Raw genomic sequence first — 20373 nt, 5'->3', positions numbered from 1 at the left:
TGGGAACAGGGACACAGGTGTAAGGCTCTGTGGCGTCAGAGCTGGGAAGGGGGACACTAAGGAAGGAAACTGGAATCATGCTTGCTGGAAGTTCACCCCAATAAACATCGAATTGTTTGCACCTTTGGACTTCAGGTATTGTTGCTCTCTGTTCATGCGAGAAGGACCAGGGAAGTGGGTGAAGGAATAAGCCCCCTAACAACTTCCAGTCTGAATCTACCATTTAAGATACATCAAAAGCTCGGACTGATGCAGATTGCCGTTGCCTACTAATCACGTGGAAAAGGCTGAGATAAGTGTCTGGTTCCGTTGTTGTTGATCATCTACAAAGCCTTAAATGGCCTGGAACATTGATGTTTAACACTATTTATCTCCTTATGATCAGTCACGATGGTTCTGATCAGCTAAAATATTTTGTCATTGGTCCCCAGGTGAACTTCAGAGAATGGGTAGCAAGTCATTCTTTAGTGGAGGGATCTGACAACCAATATCTGTGTCTGTACATTCAATTTCTGCTGTTTATAAACAATAATAGACTGCAAGGGTTAATGAGAAACTATCTTCAGTAATATAAAAAAACTGTTAAAATCAATGTTGCATACTACTTCTGAAACTCTGCAGTTTTACAGCCACATTTTCCTGCTTTTTAAAATGAGAAACTCCTGACCCACTGAAATAAATGGGATTTTTGCCACCAACTTCAATGGAATCAGGATTTCACCCTACATCTTTTTGTCATCCATGTTGCTGTTTAGACACACACAAACAGGGGGAAACGGACCATCTAAACAGGGCAAACAATGTAATTCAATATATAGTGTTCAAGTGCAAAAAATAAGCAAATTGAAGAAACAACCATTTCTCCCAAAACTGTTCTAGAGAAACTTAGGTGTTTGTAACAACAGATAGAAGAATTTCAGACTGGTGTGTGTTTTTTTATGTTGATAGCATCCCTTTAAAAGCCTGCCCCACTCCAGCACCCATCACGAGATGAACTCCTCAGTCATTATTACTCAAATCAATTGTACATTTTATAGAATTATTAATGCACATGTTATGTATGTACATGCCAAAACCACAGAAGTCTCTGAAAACATTCAGTACTCCTTTATTCAATCTCTCATCAAAATGTTTGATATCACCCAAAGAATACTAAATCAGATTCTTAATCTAAAGAAAAATGGGAGCTCACCATGAGAAGTATTGCAGAGTAAACAAAGACAGTGGAAAGAAAACCTCTCTCAGATGCGAACCATAGGAATAAATAGCTGGAATAATACTAGACTAGGACTCCTGAAAAAGTTCTGAAGTCCAGATGGGTTCAGGGACTAGTTTCAGGCAAACATGTACTCAGGTCCATGCCAATTATTTGCACCCTTGTCCCTTCAGTCCTCTATCATTAGACATCTCAGCTAAAGCGAGAATGTTCCTGAAAACCCTAATTTGGTTTGCTGCTGTCCCATCTTCAATGCTCCCAGAAGTCATAAGGTACAGGGGATCAAGGATGGGCTGCTCCTCCTGGAGACAGAGTTAAGGTTTTAGGTGCCTTAGAGCCCCAAGAGAGAAGTTTGAGAACCTGTAGCAACTCACTCATTACCATCTAGGGTGACCAAATAGCAAATGTGAAATATCAGGACGGGGGTTGGGGGTAATAGGCGCCTATATAAGAAAAAGCCCCAAATATCAGGACTGTCCCTATAAAATCAGGACATCTGGTCACCCTATTGCCATCCCCCCAAAAAGGACACTTCATGATACAGTTCACATGACCAACAAGCCATTTACGACCCACACCCCTATTCCCAGAGTTTGCACCTACTCAAGGCCATGGACTACCAAGTACAATATATGAAACAAATTACATTTTAAAAAATGTATGTATCATTAACTGGAATGATTTAACATGATGTGTAGTTTTGATTATTAAGAGCAAAAGGAGATAATAAACTCTATATAAAGACCACTTTAAAAAAAAAATTACATGAACCTGAAATAGTCCATTCTGTTCATTAAAAATGTTGACGGCCCATTAGTTATCTGTATATGAGTTTCAATTCTAAAACCTATTAAACAGTTAATTAAGCAAGAATGAGACCCCTCTCTAACATCTCTTTTCCCAACATTATTTCCCTGCCTGCTAAATGAGTGCTCTGCTTTAAGATTAGTAGACTGTGAGAGTTTATCAAAACTTTAATTAAATAGCAGCAGCTCTGGTTTAATTAACTAACTTGTATTTTATGACAACAATAAATCATAACTGTTCTCAACCTGAAAAGGCCAGTGTAAAATCCAGTCTCCATTAAAAATGTCAATAAATCCTACAAGTACTACCTCAACATGCTGTGCAGAGAAAAAAGGAAATTCAGTTTTATATACCAGGTAAACTGAGTGGCTTTATATTTTTTTTACAGAATTAACTGGAGAGAGCAAAATTGTGCTCTAATTTTATGTACCAGATTTGCAATGAACATAGAATAGAATTCTCAGGGTATAAGTTCTATTTAGCATCTGGTTACACAGCTTTTCCTAAAGTGTGGGACACATACTTGGGAGTTTAAATAAGGCAAATGACTCAGTTCACCGGTACATGAATTATAACGTAAGTGTTCTGTGCAGCTCTATTTAATGTTATGGCCAGTTTGATATCTTTTGCAAATAGTAAGTTCAGAGGACAGCCATGAGAATGATTAAAGGATTAGAAAGCATGTCTTATAGATAGATCCTTGATAGACTCAAGGATCTCAATTCAGCTTATCAAAGAGAAGGTAAAGGGGCAACTTGATTACAGGCTATAAGTACCTACATGGGGAACAAATATTTGATAGTCAGCTCTTCAGTCTAGCAGAGAAAGGTATAACAGGATCCAATGATTGGACGTTGAAGTTAGACAAATTTACACGAGAAATAAGGCATGAGTTTTTAAAACAGTGAGGGTAATTAATCATAGGAACAATTTACCATGGGTTGTGGTGGATTCTCCATCGCTGAAAATTTTAAAATCAAAAGTGGATGTTTTTTCCTTAAAATAAATAAATAAATAAATAAATAAATTCTGCTGTAGGGATTTCTTTTGGGGGAGGGAGGGAGTTCTGTGGCCTGTGCTATACAAGAGATTAGATTAGATCAGTGGTTCCCAAACTGGGGTTCGTGAACCCCTGGGGTTCGCGAAATGTTACAGGGGGTTCTCATGAAAAAATTCCCTAATGGCGGACAGAGCTGTCCCTAGGGACGCCGGGGCCAGCAGCCCAGAGCCCCTGGACTTCCAAGAGCAAAGCAGATCAAAGCCAGCATATCTATCACACTGAGGAGATTTAAACTTCAAGAACCCTTATAAGAAATGCAAAGGGAGGTGGATATTTTTTGCTGTTTTTAAAATGAAACAGGCAGCTAGTATTGTTTTAAAAATGATGATGAAGAACAAGTTTAAATTTCGTTGTAACGTGTGTGGTTTGCCTGGACTGCTCAAGACCTGAATGCTTGTGTAGGAGGAATTCTTGATTTGAGTCGGCTTTTTAAATCCCTGCATGCTGTTTACCCTGTTTACATCCGATACTCCTTGATGAAACATAGGAGCCTTGTCGTATAACAGGATTATTCAAAGTGATACAAGCGACAGAAGTGAGATCTTGGAAGAGTGTTGCTGTTTTCATAATGTAATAAAGATACTGTCATGATAAATAATAATAATACACAGTGTGTAATCAGCTGTCATAAAAACCAATTTTATATTTCCAAGATCACTGCTTTTCTAATTTATACTCAGGTAAAGGAGAAAATCCCTGGAAATATTCATTTTTAGGAGGGGGTTCACGAGACTTGACATTTTAGTGAAAGGGGTTCGTGGGTTGTTAAAATTTGTGAACCAGGAGACTAGATGATCTCAATGGTCCCTTCTGTCCTTGGAATATATGAATTACTGGAATATTGTGTCCCATTCTGGTATCCACACTTCAAAAAAATGTGTGGACAAATTGGAAGAAAGTTCAGAAGAGAGATACAAGAATGATCAGAGGTCTGGAAAGCCTGCCTTAAAGCGAATAACTAAAGAAGTTTAATGTATTTAGCTTACTGAAGAGAAGGTTAAGAAGTGACCTGATTAGAGTCTACAAGTACATACATGGGAAAAAGCTAGCTGACAGCAGATGGCTCTTTAATATAGCATAAAGAGGAAAAAGATCCAATGATTCAAAAAATAAACCTAGTCAAATTCATATTATAAAAAGCTGCAAACTTTTACAGGATAATTAACTATTGGAACACTTTAACTAGGATATAGTGGATTCTCCAACCTTTATGGTCTTTAAATCAAGACTAGATGTCTTTCTGAAAAACATGCTGTAGCTCAAAGAAGTTATGGGCTTCAGGTGATGGATGATGTTCTTTTGTGCCTGCTTCGCAGAAGGTTAGACTAGAAAATAAATTGTGCCTCCTGAACTTTAAAAAAAAAAAATTTTTTAAAAAGTCTATGAATCAGATCAGAAGATAGGGCAGCACTGGAACCAAAAAGACTGAGAAACTCAGCAATGCCTCCTGTCTAGGAAGCGATTTTTATATGTACCTACAACAAGTCTGGTAAATGGAATCTTACAACATCAGAGTCCATTGTATTTCTGATTGTGGTCCAAAGAAGAACTTTTCTAAAAAGTTTCAGGATAAGACACAATAACAATTTATAGCAGAATTCACAACCTGTAATTCATAAGTGCTTGCTAACTGTTTCATTAAAAACTTATCTTTCCTTAAGTGCACCTATTAAATAATTTCTGGAACGAGCAACATTACTTTGAAAATTGAAAAGAATTCAAAAGAAAAAACCTACACCATATTTATTACTATTGTTCCCTCTATTCCCCAATAAACCCTACTTTTTCCCAAAAGAAAATAATTACCCACTATTTGGACTATAGACTAATATAACTAATTTTCATAACATGCAAACATAAGATGTATTAAATAATAATAGAAATTACTACATACCCCTGAGGTGACAGTTTATCCAACCACCCTGCTTTAACCTTCTTTAATGATGATCCATAAAAACAGGCATAGGGTGTTATTGAATCATTTGAGGTGATAGTTTGGTTATCACCGAATGACGGAAAATAAATAGATTGCTTAACAGAATGTTCCAGATTTCTGCTTCGGTTCGTACTAGGAAATGAAGAATACTTTTTGGCTTTATGTTTTTTTGTTCTTAAATATGGAGAACATTCTTCCACAGTAGTATATTCAGATTCACTAGCAAGCTGTTCTGGTAACATAAATTTATCCTCTTGAGATATCAGTTCATTTTTCACACGGTCCTCAGATGATGCTTTTCCTATCTGGATATTAAATACACTAGAAGAAAACAACAGAATTTTACTCTTGGTTTATTAAATAAGTATACTGCATAAATAAAACTGTAGTAATAATAATTATCGTGAACAGTCATTCTAAATTGCTATGAGGTTAGAGACCTTACACTGAAACAAACCACATTTATTGTAATTGTGACCAAGAATGAATCCTACCATGCCCTATATTTAGCAGTGACACAACAGTTATTGGTTCATTAAGAGATCTGAATGACTTTCTGAGGTCTCTTCCAACTCTAATCTCCTATAATTCTATGACTTTTGCAGAACTTCAAAGCGAATTCATTGTGCCCAGCATACTGGGCCCATTCTTGTCTTTGGGGTTGTGGCCTGGTCTCTGTTTCCAAGTGAGACCAGGTCAACCCTTTAAAAATCCTCAATGGGCAAATTTGCATAAGTGGACAGCTCCCATATGTTGTAGATTGGGGCTGAAGTGCCAGGTAAGTATCACAGCCCCACCCCAAAAGTAAGTACTGGTGTTGTTGGGTAAGAAGGGGAGATGAAGGTAGCATGCAGGCAACGGCCCCCTAGAAGATATCTAAGATTTAGTTCACAATTTCCCTGGTCTGATGGGAGGGACCACCAGTAGAACAAGGTGATTGAAATAACATTAATCCAAGTCTGAATAAAAGTTCAGGAACCTGGGGGCAGATGTTCCCAGATTGTCACAGAATACAACCTCAGACTGATGTTGGGGAGAGGTCAGATCTCCATAAATATATTATGCCATTCTGATTGTGATCCCAGAGGAGCAAGTCAACCATTTTTACTGTATTTCAATAAAAAAAGTTGATGACACGTGCGAGAATAGGTTTAAACTTGTCCTTAATTCATAAGTAATACCGTGATTTATCATGAAGACAATGCTCTTCAGTCACTTCTTTATCTTCCATTTTTTCTTCAAAAGCCAAGAATTCATTTCCACAGATTTCCTGGAAAGAAAAAATTAATTATAGAGACATGCATTTGGTTTGGATTGCTACATGACCTCAACCTTTTTGCAACTATAAAATCAGGAACACGACACCCCACAGTAGTATAGGTGCCACTGACATTTAAGCACTTCTTAGTATACGAAATAAGGACAGCTGATCTCAAATACTTTAAATAATCTGGTCTTTATTTGGAAGCAAGTATTTCACAAATTTTCACTTTTCCCTATTTAAAAAACAAACTTCAGCTAAATATTTATTGGGCAGCCTCCAAAGACAATACATTTAATCCACATGCATAAGAGAAAAAATGCAATCCCCAAAAAATTGACAAAAAAATTGATTATCTTGAAATATAACCAACAATATCTTTTCTGCAATAACATTTTCTATGGTTAATGTCACAAGTTTAACTGTTATGTATTGCTTAACTGCGTGTATGATTTTGTATCTTTGGCCTATCTTTCATGACAGAAGTTGTTCTCTAAATGCAAAATTGCATTAGTGTACTGTCAAGAAGAGGCTGCTCAGTTAAAGAAAGAAAGGGAAGCAATGCTATTTTCAGATTCCTGCAGTAATACTGAACTCAGCTATACTACATATACCTAGTGTGTTCTCTCTAAATTTTTCTTGTTAAATGTTTAGTTTATTACTGTTTGTTGTGAAACGTATACCGCAAAACATTCAAGATGTACAACATATGAGCATTAACATTGCTCTAGGAACATTTGCATTTCCAAAAGTTGATCTGACAACTTTATTACATTACTTTATTAGGATAACTTTAACATTTAGTTTTCTTGTGTTTCCCACGCCCTTTGGAACACAAAAAAACAAACCCCACAACATGCTCCTGATTTATGATGGAAGCATATAAATGAACCCATTTAAGCTTTGAAGTACACTCATATCCAGCTAAATGGCGGTGGAAAGGAAGGGTTTAGTTTCCAGCATTCCTGTTGTTGGGGGCTTTTAGAGAAGCTTTACATCAAACATAGATTTGAAGGCTGTATCTCGACAACAGAAAGAGACAGGATAACCATAAACTGAGCATGTGCAGAGTGCACCAGCATACATATAACTGACTCCTCAGATTGGATGCCAATTAAAAGCTAGCTTCTAAAACAAGATTGTTTGAATTGTACTGTAGTTTAATCCAGGGGTCGGCAACCTGCAGCATGTGAGCTGATTTTTAGTGGCACTCTGCTGCCAGCCGGGGTCCCAGCCGCCGGCCCCGCTCAGTCCACACTGCCTGCCTGGATGGACGGAACCCCAGGCCGGCAGCGAGCTAAGCGGGGCCGGTGGCCGGGACCCCGGCTGGCAGGGGCCGGAACCCCAGACTGGCAGCAAGCTGAGCAGCTCAGTCCACTGCCAGTCTGGGGTTCCATCTGCCACCCCCGCTGCCAGTCTAGGGTTCCAGCCGCCGGTCCCTGGCACACGAAACCTTAAATTACAGTAAATAAATGAAGACTTGGCACACCACTTCTCAAAGGTTGCCAACCCCTGGTTTAATAAATACATAAAACCATTTCTTGCTCAGGCAGCTCCTCAGACATCTCCAATCCAATCTGCTGCCTTCCCTCCTGGTTTAACTCAGGCAGGTTTTCTTAATATCCCCAGTCAATCTTCAGGGCAGATAGCCACATGAATTCCCAGTTCCCTCATGTTGACTCATCTCTCAGCTGTAACTCCTTAATGGTTTTCCCAGACATGGTGGAAGGGGAGAGCAAGAAGCTTAAAAAGTCATTTGTGTGACTTCTTGCCCTTCCCAGTTGGGGCAAATAGCACATGATCTTATCTTCAGTTCATGTAAATATAGATATAGTTATATACTTGCAGAGGTATTATTAACCATAAGACATTTTCTCCAGACTTTGAATCACGTGACTTTTTCTTGCATCCTGTCCAATTTTTCAACATCCTTTTTAAAATGTTAACAGCAGAACTGTCCACATAATTCCAGTATCAGTCTCACGAGGGCCATACACTGAGGTAAAATAATTACCTTGTTCCTACTCCTTATCTGTACATCCAGAGGTCACATTAGCCCTTTGTGCCACAGCACCACACTGGAAGCTCATGTTCCCTTGCTTGGCCACTATGAGCCCTAAATCATTTTCAGAATCACTACTTTCCAGGACACAGTACCCATTCTGTAGGTGTGGCCTGCATTCCTTGTTCTTAGATATATAACTTTACATTTGGTTGAACTAAGGCAGATTTTGTTTGAACTCGCCCAGTTTACCAAGAGATCCACATTGCCCTTTGTAGGACAGTGTTCTTCATTGCAAGGCCCGTGAGCCAGTGGCAGCTCCCATCGACCCTAAGTGCGGCTTGTTAAGTTCCCTCTAAGCTGAGCGGCCATACAGCAGGCTATAAATAGCCATGCAGCAGCTCTAAAGGGCCACGCAGCAGGGACTCGAGAGGAGAGAGGTGGATGAGAACTGGGGAGGGGAGCCAGCTGGGGCTGCTGTGGGACTCTCCCCCTGCCCCAGAGCTCCCTGCTGGCAAGAGGGGAGAGAGAGCCCCTTCCCCGGAGCTAGCTGCGGCCAGCAGGGAGAGGGCTGGGGGGGAGTCCTCTGGCCCCAGCCCCAGGGCAGCCTGCCTGCACCCCAAACTCCTCATCCCCAGCTCCACCCAACAGCCCTCACCCCCAGCCAGAGCCCTCACCCATTCCCCACATCTCAACACTCTGCCCCAGCCCTGAGCCCCCTCCCACACGCCAAACCCCTCATCCCCAGCTCCACCCAACAGCCCTCACCCCCAGCCAGGGGGTTGAAAAGAAAACAGGAACAAATTGACCAACCAACATTCGGACTGCCTTACTAGGATTGCGATGACCGATTACAAATACTGCATGAACAAAAAGTCAAGGAGGAACAGGCACACTTTCGGTCATCCAGTTTTTGAAGTAAGGTTTGCATTATTCTACTCTTAAAAAGTTGACTTGCCTTTTTAATTCCACACATTTTCCTGGTTATTATTTTATAAAAAGGAGTATCATTTTATTGCACAAGTAGACTTTTGGTTTAGTTACATGAATGGCTCTGTAACATTACATCATTAAGGAGCACTAAGCAATGTGTTAATTTAGTAGTTGATGTGGCTCTCACATTGAAGGTTTTTTGCCAAAGAGGCCCCCAATTCAAAAATAGCGAAGAGCACAGATGTAAGATGTCGTCATCATTATTTACCACTCCACCAAAATTTGCAAGTGAGGCAAAGATTATCAGCAGTGATTTTATATTTCTAGATCCTTGCTGAAAACGTTGAACAGCATTGGCGCCTAGTCTAAACCCTGCAGAACCCCACCTGAAATACCTCCATTCAATGGGGATTCCCCATTGACAACAACATTTGACTCCCCTATGAAAAGGCACAGATGAATAAAAGGGGACCACAGAAGTATAAGGAAAAATTAATTCAGAGAAGGGAATTCAGATGCTACTATTTATCCTTTTGCATATTACAAGAACAGATAGTGAAAATCAAAAAAGCAACAAGTTTTAATACTGATCCAAGGAAATATTTTTATATGACATAATTGATCAGTGGACCTCATTCCCACAATATATCGCTGAAGACAAGAGCATCCAAAGAAGGATTAGACATTTGATAATGAGAATACCTATAGTTACATTAGATATTAGGACAGCTTCAAGCTTGAATGTGTACGCCAACTGGTTGTGATGAGTTAGAAACTTCTATTGGGGCAGGTTATTCTATAAATGTCTGTTGCCAGATTTCTTGCATCTTCCTCTAAAGCATCTGGTACTGGCAACAGAGAATAGATTAGACGAACCACCAGTCTGATCTGGTATGACTTTCCTTATGTACTTCATGCAATGGCCTACTACTGCTGAAAGACAAAGTGCATCTCATTCTTCACTATATCAAAGTTACTAGTCCATGAAATATTTGTAGTAGAAATAATTGATGAAATAGTGTGTGCGTGCACATTCATACAGTAGGGAGGGTGGGCAACAAATAACATACTGCACTACAGTATTTACACCGAGACCTTTCAATTTACCTTGGCATCTGCAGGACTGTTGAAAAGAAAAGTTTCCCCATACGGAGAGATGACAGATGGCTTTTCCTCACTGGAGGTTTCTTTAAAGAAAAAAAGGAAGTTGTATCAATAAGAAAATAGTACTGTACTTCAAATCTGTAAGGGATAGTGCTGTACCTTCAATACGTTTTCTGGTTACACTGCAGCAAGAGTAAATGTTTTTTATTTGAATGGATTGGTCCTACGTGAAAACTTGCACTGATTTGTTTTTTAAGTCGATTTAGTTGTTTCAGTGCAAGTCTGTCTGTGGACACTCACGCCTCTTCATAATAGAAATGGCTAAAGTAAACTTAGCCAAGATTAGTTTGTTACTAACTTTAGCCCAGTCAACTTTAGTCATTTTATTCTGAAATAGGGGAGAGAGAGTTTCCATACACTCATTCACACCAAACAATTAAGTCCGTTTTAAAATGCACCTTTTGTTATTTCAGAGCAGGTACGTGTGTTGATCTGCTTTATGTAGTATTCTGGACTAACTTATCTGAAAATTAGGGTGAAGGCAATGTTCAGTTTCTTGCACTACGCTCTGCAGTCTCTTCTGATCTTCACACCCACACCCCACTATTGAATAGGGGAGTTTCTTGGGGAAAAAAGGTTAAAAGATTTTAAGCATCTTAAAACTGAAACGGTTTTTAGGATACTGAATTTCTACTTGTACTACATTTAAAAAACAAAACAAAAAAATATATACAAAAGTTTGTGTGTTGTACCCATGATTTGTAATAGTTTATTCTTTACAGAAAAAGGGAATGAATGCTTCATTTCATTAGAAGTTCTATCCTACAGACTATCAGTTAATTGTTCTAAAGAATGAGAACATTTTTCCTGCCCCTTGTTGAAATCCAGCACCTCAATTCTTTTTCTCCAAGTTATTTCTGTCTTTACCATCTCCTTCTGACTTATTCTACTGTCTCCCTACCAATGACATTTAGACATATCAGTTTTAAAGTATCTGTTAAACTGCCTTTGGACTCTCTAGTTTTCAGTCAGTAGCCCTTTTTTCTGCTCCCTCATTTTCTGGCAAAGGCACGTTTCAGCACAATGTTTAGGTTCCAGTTCAGTGTGATCTGTTTGCTTGCAATGAATATGTCTGAACTTGCACAGAAATTGTTTTCAGTGAGTTAAATTAACTTGTTTATAAGCGACTGAGCAATATTGCTAACCTGTTCTTATTTCCTCACGATCCTATAGAACTTAATGACTAATTAAATGGTATTAGGTTATTTGGGTTAGACGTGAACTCTTTGCATAAATTTTTCATCTAAGATAATTTCTTCTCACAAATATCCACTTGAGTGTTTAGTATAAAATACATAGAAATCCAAGGATTAGGCAAGTAAAAGTGGATGGAGGAAGAAAAAAAAAGGAAAAAAAAACTTCCTAACTTCCCTTTATTTAAAAACTAATAGTTTATAAAAAAAAAACAACATAAAACTGGGGCTGTCAAGCAGTTTAAAAAATTGCTATTAATCGCATGATTAAAAAAATTAATTGCGATTAATCGCACTGTTAACAATAATAGAGTACCAATAATTTAAATATTTTTGGATGTTTTCTACATTTTCAAATATATTGATTTCAATTACAACACAGAAAACAAAGTGTACAGTGCTCACTTTATATTTATTTTTGATTACAAATATTTGCACTGTAAAAACCCAAAAGAAATAGTATATTTCAATTCACCTAATACAAGTACTGTAGTGCAATCTCTTTATAATGAAAGTTGAACTTACAGATGTAGAATTATATACAGAAAATAACTGCATACACAAAGAAAACAAACAATGTAAAACTTTAGAAGCTACAAGTCAACTCAGTCCTACTTCAGCCAGTTGCTCAGACAAACAAGTTTGGTTAAAATTTACAGGTGATAATGCTGCCCACGTCCTGTTTACAATGTCACCTGAAAGTGAGAACAGGCATTCACACAGCACTGTTGTAGCTGGCATCGCAAGATATTTATGTGCCAGATGCGCTGAAGACAGGGGTGAAAGTAAAATTCCACACTTACTGGTATGGGGGCCAGCTCCAGCCCTTGGAAGGGGCGGGGCCTCAGGTGGAAGGGGCAGGGGTGCGGGTCAGCATCCCCCAGCCAGCCCATCCGCACCACCTGGCCCACGCCACCCAGGGCTCCGGTGGCGATTTAAAGGGCCCGGGGCGCTGGCCACTGCTGTAGTAGCAGCAGCCAGAGCCCCAGGCCCTTTTAAACCGTGGCCCTGGGACAGCTGCTCCTTTTCCTCCCCTCCCTGACTTCGGCGGCCCCAGGGGGGTCGGGGGGGGGGGGGGGGGGGCAAAAGGGACAACGACATTGAAGCGCTGCAACAGCAGCGCTTTAAGCAGGGTCCTTCGCCGCAGCAGCACTTTAACGTCACCTGAGCACGGGCTGGTACTGCCAGCCACTTTTTAAGCGGTACGCCGTACCGGCCCGTACTGGCTTACTTTCACCCCTGGCTGAAAATTCATATGTCCCTTCATGTTTCAACCACCATTCCAGAAGACATGCGTCCATGCTAATGACAGGTTCTGCTCAGTAACGATCAAAAGCAGTGCAGACCAATGCGTGTTCATTTTCATCATCTCAGTCAGATGCCACCAGCAGAAGGTTCATTTTCTTTTTTGGTGGTTCGGGTTCTGTAGTTTCCGCATTGGAGCATTGCTCTTTTAAGACATCTGAAAGCATGCTCCACACCTCATCCCTCTCAGATTTCGGAAGGCACTTCAGATTCTTAAACCTTGGGTTGAGTGCCCTATCTATCCTTAGAAATCTCACATTGGTACCTTCTTTGCGTTTTGTCAACTCTGCAATGAAAGTGTTCTTAAAACAAACATGTGCTAGGTCATCATCCAAGATGGCTATATCATGAAATAAATGGCAGAATGCGGGTAAAACAGAAGAGGAGACATAAAATTCTCCCCCAAGGAGTTCAGTCACAAATTGTATTACCACATTATTTTATTAACAAGCATCATCAGTATGGAAGCACGTCGTCTGGAATGGTGGCCAAAGCATGAAGGGGCATATAAAAGTTTAGCATCTCTGGCACATAAATACCTTGCAACGCCAGCTACAAAAGTGCCATACGAATGCCTGTTCTCACTTTCAGGTGACATTGTAAATAAGAAGCAGTCAGCATTATCTCCCGTAAATGCAAACAAACTTGTTTGTCTTAGCAATTGGCTGAATATGAAGTAAGACTGAGTGGACTTGTAGGCTCTAAAGTTTTCCATTCTTTTGTTTTTGAGTACAGTTATGTAACAAAAAAATCCACATTTGTAAGTTACACTTTCACGAAAAAGATTGCACTACAGTACTTGTATGAGGTGAACTGAAATACACTATTTCCTTTATCAATTTTACAGTGCAAATATTAGTAATAAATAATTTGAGCACTTACACTTTGTATTCAGTGTTGTAATAGAAATCAATATATTTGAAAATGCAGAAAAACATCCAAAAATATTTAATACATTTCAATTGGTATTCTATTGTTTAATAGTGCTATTAATCGTGATTAATTTTTTAATCGCAGTAAATTTTTTTGAATTAATCACTTGAGTTAACTATGATTAATTGACAGTCCTACATAAAACATATGGTAAAATATAGATATGGTTATTTGTTTGGCATTATATTTATCTTTCCTTCCCAGATTTTCCTATAATAATTCAATATCAATTTCTGGTAAGTTATTTAAATGGGATCTGTTCTCTCAATTTAAAATATAAATATCACAGCATTCAACTCACTTTTCTGTGAAGTTGGACTCCCAGGACAAGAAATATTTAAAACATCCACATTTCTTCTTTCCTGCAGAGAACTTGAAACAAGCAAAGAAGGTTAGTAATGTTTGTTAAAGTGTACATAATTTTCATGTAGCAACATAATATGCAGGTTAAAACATGCCAACAACTTGTGTGTTCTTAATTCTAATTCTAAGTCTTGGGGGGAAAAATAACCAGAACAATATAAAAATTAAAAACAACTCAGACTCCCTCTCTGTATATATCATACTGAATACTTTATTGAGCCTAGCATAAGCCTTACTTTTTTGGCCTTATTAAATTGTCCAGTTAGAATTCTGTACTTTTTTCAAATATTGACTATTTAAGTAATAGTGTCTTAGGGTCCTCATCCTGTACCATTACAGTCTGTAGAAGCTTTGCATTGGACTTCAATGAGCACAGGATCAAGTCCAAGAAGAGAGCGGCATCTCCAGCCACATATTTTTCAGAGAAAGACTAACAACTTAGCCTTACATAAAAATTAAATGGACACTGCATGATACAGAGGAAGTAGGATCCCATGCTCTGAGCTGCTGAAAGGATTTTGCTCAAATGCCGTGAGTTCAAAAGGTAATTTTCTTTTCCAGGAAGTTTTGCATTTGAAGACAGAGTTATAAATTAAATTGCTTTGCAATCAAAAGATAGCAATAGCTATCCGTAACCACTGTAATAAAATGCTTGTGACTGCCATTTCAGATTTCCTACGAGATTATAGTTTCATATGCATCTACATTACTGTATATGGTAATATTTACTACTGTGCTGTCCTATGAATACTTGAATGCAGATTTTTAGGTGTGGATATATAGTCGTCTTTGTACTGCTAAAGCCATGCATTTTCAATATTGCTGAATTATCTGTATGAATGCCATTAATCCCCATTATAATTTGCACAATACTATGATTTTCAATTTGCTTAGGGGCAGTTTCTGAAAAACCCTGTATTAGAAAACTGTGGTTGTTCTTTCATATTTGTGAAGACAGGAAGCTCTCCATCAGTATTGCAATCTCTACCACTAATTTGCTCTGTGACCTTGTAAAAATCAGTGTCTCTTTCCTTTTATTTCCTCATCTGTAAAAATGATAATATGGTTCCTTACTTAGCCTTTTTAAAATGCTCTCCAAGTGCTACACAAAATTTAAGCATTACACGAACATTCTCAGACCAGCATCTTTCATCCCAAAGCCATAAAGATCAATATTTTTACCAAGTATGCCAAAACAGGAAATTTCTGGTTTACAGCTCTCCACCACATTTGTCAAAGTCCGATTACTTATGCCGTCTACATTCGTAACTTCCACAACGTTGCTTCATCAAGAAGTCAAAGCTGAATTATTTCCTCTTACGGGCCAACTGCTAACTGTGACACAGACGATATTTGTATCAAATTATGAACTCTATTTTGTATTGTGTGTTGAACACATGTCTAAACTTGCCTAAGGCAAAACTATTGAATTCCATTCCATGCTACAGCCTCACCCAGGAATAGTGCTTGACACCTTATTGAAGGACTACCAGCAAGATGGCAATCTGAAACTATGGACTGTGAATGACACACCTACTGGTCCACCTTCATGGAACAATGGTTTTCTATGCAGCTGGTGCCAGCATGACAGTGGGAGCGGGCCAAAACATCTCAGGAGGAACAAATGGCAAGCAAACAGACTACTTAAGAGTAACGTGATGCTTTAAGCTGTAAACATGATCCACAGGAGAGAGAACATAAGAGGGACTCTGTACAGCGTGGAATGCGGACAAACCTTCGACTCAGAAAAGGAATGAGATCAGACATGGAGAAGGGACATCTCAGGACTTTTGTTATTTTTAAAAGAGCTGTAACTCTCAAATCCTTTTAAGAATAAAGTTACTGTGATTAAGAAATTCTTTTGCTAAGCCTAAATTCTTTGCTTTTCTGCCACATTGTCCCTGAAAAGATTAAACTAGAAGCCCAGAGCACCCACAAATTCAGCAGAGCTCTTGGGCACTCAGAAAGTCTGAGGCACTGGTTTAACTTCTAGGGCGGCAGTCTCAAGTTGCAAAGAAAGGCACAAACAAGGGGGTTTGAGCTTGCAGTCTGCCTGACAGGCCCAGAGCTAGGAACAATGAGTAGACTCTGCCTAGCAATACAGAAGCATAGGTAAACCTGTAATTGCAAGAGATTGCAGCTGCCATACAGTGGGATACTGGACCAGGATGTAACACTTTCATCCACCTTTGAGACAGTAATGTGTCAAAATGATAGTCTATCCCAAATTCTTATATCCTTTTAAATTTTCAAAACAAGACCTTAGAGATTTTCATGTTGAAAAGGCAGCTCCATCATGCAGAAGTGTCAGAACATTCACCTGCAGTCACAAGATCCAATGAGACTTGGCATGCCTTGGAAATTGCTAGTTATTTTGTTGTTAATTTACTCTGCTAAAAAACACTCCCTTATAGTTCTTTACAGACTCTTCCTTTTTAGGGCAGATTGACCTAATTTCAACATAAGGTTTTCTATCAAAAGCTGTATCTAGTATAGTAAGTCATTTTCAATATATTGATCTCAGTTCCTCATCCTCAGATGATTTATGATGAATGGCTGAGAGCAGCTAATTGTTGTAGACTGGAACATAAGTTACAAAATGAAAAGGACCAAACAATGTCACAGTTCTACTAAATTATCCCTATATTTCATAGTTTTGAAAAAAAAAGATATGAAAATCAAAATCCCAGAAATCCCAGGCTCACAGTTTAAATTCTAACAATCAAACAGGGTCCAGGGGAGGAACACGGTAAGGAAAGGTAAGGACACAGCCTAATGGCATGCTTACACTGCATGTTTTTTACAGTGATGTGTAGAGTACATATACAGCTACCTCCCCTCTCCCCGCCCCAGAGCGGGTATCAATAGCAGTGTAGACGGTGAGGCACAGTTTAGGCAAATAAAGTAATGCCTGAAGCCTTTGTATATACCCACATGGCTCTGTATTCACCCAAGCAGTGCCTCCCCTCTCTACACTGCTATTTTTAGCAGTTTAGCATCCCACTGCTGGAATCTTTCCATGCCACAGGGAAAGGCTCTGCCACCAGGGAGCCACAGAAGCCTTTTCCAACTACCTCCCCCCACCAAAGCCATTCAATGCCACACGTAGCTACGTACCACAGTGTGGACGCGGCTCACTTTTCGCTGCGGCATGTATCTACACATGCCCTATACACCGCCACTACTAATGTGCAGTATAGACGCAACCTATTGGTCTTCTCAGTCCACCTATCCCATCTGCTGAGCAATGCTCCTAATACCATGCAGTACTTTGCTTCAGTTCTATGTCAATATTTATTTCCTTGGGAATTAATCTGCCCATTAACCTTAATGACTACCATAACATTTTGTACCTATTGCGCTTTCTGTGATAAGAAGTTTCTTATCTATATTTAAGACTAACTTGCTAACATTTTTATTAGAAGAATTATATTCTCAAGCCTAGAAAAATTTAAAAAGGAAAGCAAATTTGTAAAATTTAGGCCCAAAAATTATATTTAGTAAAAACAAAGTTTAATAAAATCAAAGGTCAATTTTACACTTGTTAAATACTTCATTCAATCCTACCTTAGTATTTTCCAGGTATACAATTTAAAGTGTCAGTCACCCGGTCTTCTAATTTTTTTTAAAAAGGCTAAGAAGAATCTGCGCATTTCTTCTATCCTTTACCACTAAAATACAAGATTTCTCTGGCAAATTCTGGTAAATTATTTGTTCTGGTACAGTTTACACTGCATCAAGGTAACAGTGTTGTACTGAAAACTATGTTAGAATTGTAAGCTGTCGCTTGAAAGGTCAAGAGGGATCCTAGTCCTGCTAGCATCTAGGGGCCTGTGTAGGAAAACATGTGGTCTGGATCTTGTGTAGTCACTCTGCAAACGGTAAGCTCATAGTAAAGTGGGGTGAGATGTGCCTTTCTATTTAAGGGAGCAACCTGCTTTTGTCTCTCTTTGTTTTGGGGTTCTTGTGTGTTATCGTTCTGAATTCTAAGAAATAAGCATTACCTTCCAGGAAGTTTATTTATGCTTTCATCTAACTTCTCTCTGTTTATTCCATGAACATAACAGTAACAGACAAAAACCTTTAAGCCTTACAGAAGATTGGTTTCAAAAAACTCTGATATGAACCTCTCTTCAACACATTTCCTTCACAACTTAAGACTGCAAAACGTACATGGTATAGTCTGAATTTAAGTGTTACTGATAACCACACTGATTAAATGGAAATAGATAAAACACTCTTCTGAACTGAAAGTCATTTTTCTACAATGTCTAAAACAGCGAGTGACTGGTTTGACTTGAGAGAGGGAAGGAGGAAAGATTTAGAAATGAGCAAGTAAACACTCAGCAATGGCAATGACTCATTGTTCCTACCTACATTTAGTTGTTAGTGGCACCCTATCATATTAAAAATATAGTTTCCTTTACTTGAATTTCTTTCTATGGCAGGAAATGGCTGCAAAATGTCTCCAAAATCTTTTTTGATTGTTTCAGATAAGGACACCCACTGGTAAGCAAACGATGGGCCTTTAGTCAAGTATCAGAAATAAGATTTGGAAACAGAACCTTGAAAATCTCCGCTTATATCAAGTAAGAATTAGCTCAAGAATGTCTAGCTAGTGCCAGAACAAACACATTTATTTACTCTGACTTAATGAATACCTGTTTGACAAATAACTTGGAAACAGGTGTGATATGACACACTAGATGTTTGCTAATACACAATTACTAGATGAAATGCATTCTAGAACTGGGAAGGCAAAACACTGCAGCCTGTTTTGGGTTAGATAAAAGCTGAGAACTCTTATTTTAGGATTTAGTTCTACTTCACATCTTTCCTCTGAATAATTAAGGTACAGTACTGACTCTCCAGACAGACTGGTGCTTTTTCTGCTTGGTAGATTACTTGAGTTACCTTCTAACAGACAGATGATTGCAAATCCATGTTGTTGCACCAGTTTCACACTGGTTTAACTGGCACTGCATTGGTGTATCATTGTAGCACATCAGGTACAATAGTTTCCAATACCGAGAGATACAAGACATAATGCGGGGTGCCTGTTCTTCCTCAGCCTCCTTCCCCTCTAATGCTGATTGGATAGGAAAGAGCTGCTCTGCCCCTTAAGCAAAGGGAGGAGTAAAGGGCTATTCTGTCTCTCCTGCTACAGCCTGCAACACTATTCGCCCTGGGAGACAGCGATTAGAGCAGTGGTCCACAAACTGTGGAGCATGCCCCCACATGGGGGTGCAGAGGAACATTCAAGGGGGCACGCAGTGTCCCCTGGGGTGTGGGGACAGAGCACCACCCAGATCTGCACCGCCCCCAGCCCAGCTCCACTGCGTCCCCAGCCCAGCTCCAGACCCAGCCTCAGCTCCACTCTGCCCCTGCTCTGCCTCTGTCCAAGCTCTGCCCTCACTCAGCTCTGACTATAGCCCAAGCCCCTACCCCATCCCAGTTCTGTCCCCAGCTCCATCTTCAGCCCAAGCTCCTCTGCTGAGTCAACTGTGTAGTAATGGGGCAGGGGGAGGGGAGAACACTGACACATTCCCATACGGGGGGGGGAGAGGCGCAACAGGAAAAGTTTGGGCACCACTGGGTTAGAGCAAATGATCAGTCCTTATCTTTGTATATTGGCATTTATTTGCTGACTTACATTACTTACATTGACTAAATTGTATTTCCTTTTCTGTCTGGGTCAAAACAACATAATGGGGCAATTTCTATGTTACAACTTTGAGGACCAACATACTGTTTGCAGGGGTTAAGTTTATTTGCCTGTTTGGGCAGGAAAGTTAAATACCCCAAGGTAACTACCCCAGAACCAGACAGTCTCTACATAAAAGAATAAATTTGGACACAAATCACACATCAGGAATGGTAACATACAAAAGCCAGTAGGAGAACACTTCAATCTCCCTGGACATTCTATAACAGATTTAAAAGTAGCCATCCTTCAAGAAAAAAACTTCAAAAACAGACTTCAAAGAGAAACTGCAGAGCTACACTTCATTTTCAAACTTAACATCATTAATTTGGGCTTGAACAGGGACTGGGAGTGGCTGGCTCACTACAAAAGCAATTTTCCCTCTCTTGGTATTGACACCTCCTCATCAATTATTGGGGGTGGATCACATCCACCCTGACGGAACTGGCCTTGTCATCACTGGTTCTCCACTTGTAAGGTAACTCCCTTCTCTTCA

The 20373-nt window shown here is 39.3% G+C and overlaps 1 protein-coding gene across 9 annotated transcripts in view; it reads right to left on the bottom strand.

Moving 5' to 3' along the window:
• The window catches only part of ARAP2 (ArfGAP with RhoGAP domain, ankyrin repeat and PH domain 2), a 195673-nt gene that overhangs the window by 153969 nt on the left and 21331 nt on the right, over positions 1-20373 (bottom strand). For all 9 annotated transcript variants that reach the window (XR_006290154.1, XR_006290155.1, XM_043544542.1 and 6 more), the window contains exons 3-6: positions 14112-14182; positions 10323-10402; positions 6201-6289; positions 4978-5340 (exon numbers count right to left, since the gene is read on the bottom strand). Coding sequence is in view for 7 of the 9 variants with exons in the window: in XM_043544542.1 (XP_043400477.1) it covers positions 4978-5340; positions 6201-6289; positions 10323-10402; positions 14112-14182 (603 nt within the window). In the remaining 2 variants the exon portion in view is untranslated. The remainder of the gene's footprint in view (positions 1-4977; positions 5341-6200; positions 6290-10322; positions 10403-14111; positions 14183-20373) is intronic.

The sequence above is a fragment of the Chelonia mydas genome, chromosome 4 (assembly GCF_015237465.2).
Source record: "Chelonia mydas isolate rCheMyd1 chromosome 4, rCheMyd1.pri.v2, whole genome shotgun sequence".
NCBI classification, from domain to species: Eukaryota; Metazoa; Chordata; order Testudines; family Cheloniidae; genus Chelonia; species Chelonia mydas.
This window is presented reverse-complemented; position numbering and strand designations above follow the sequence as displayed.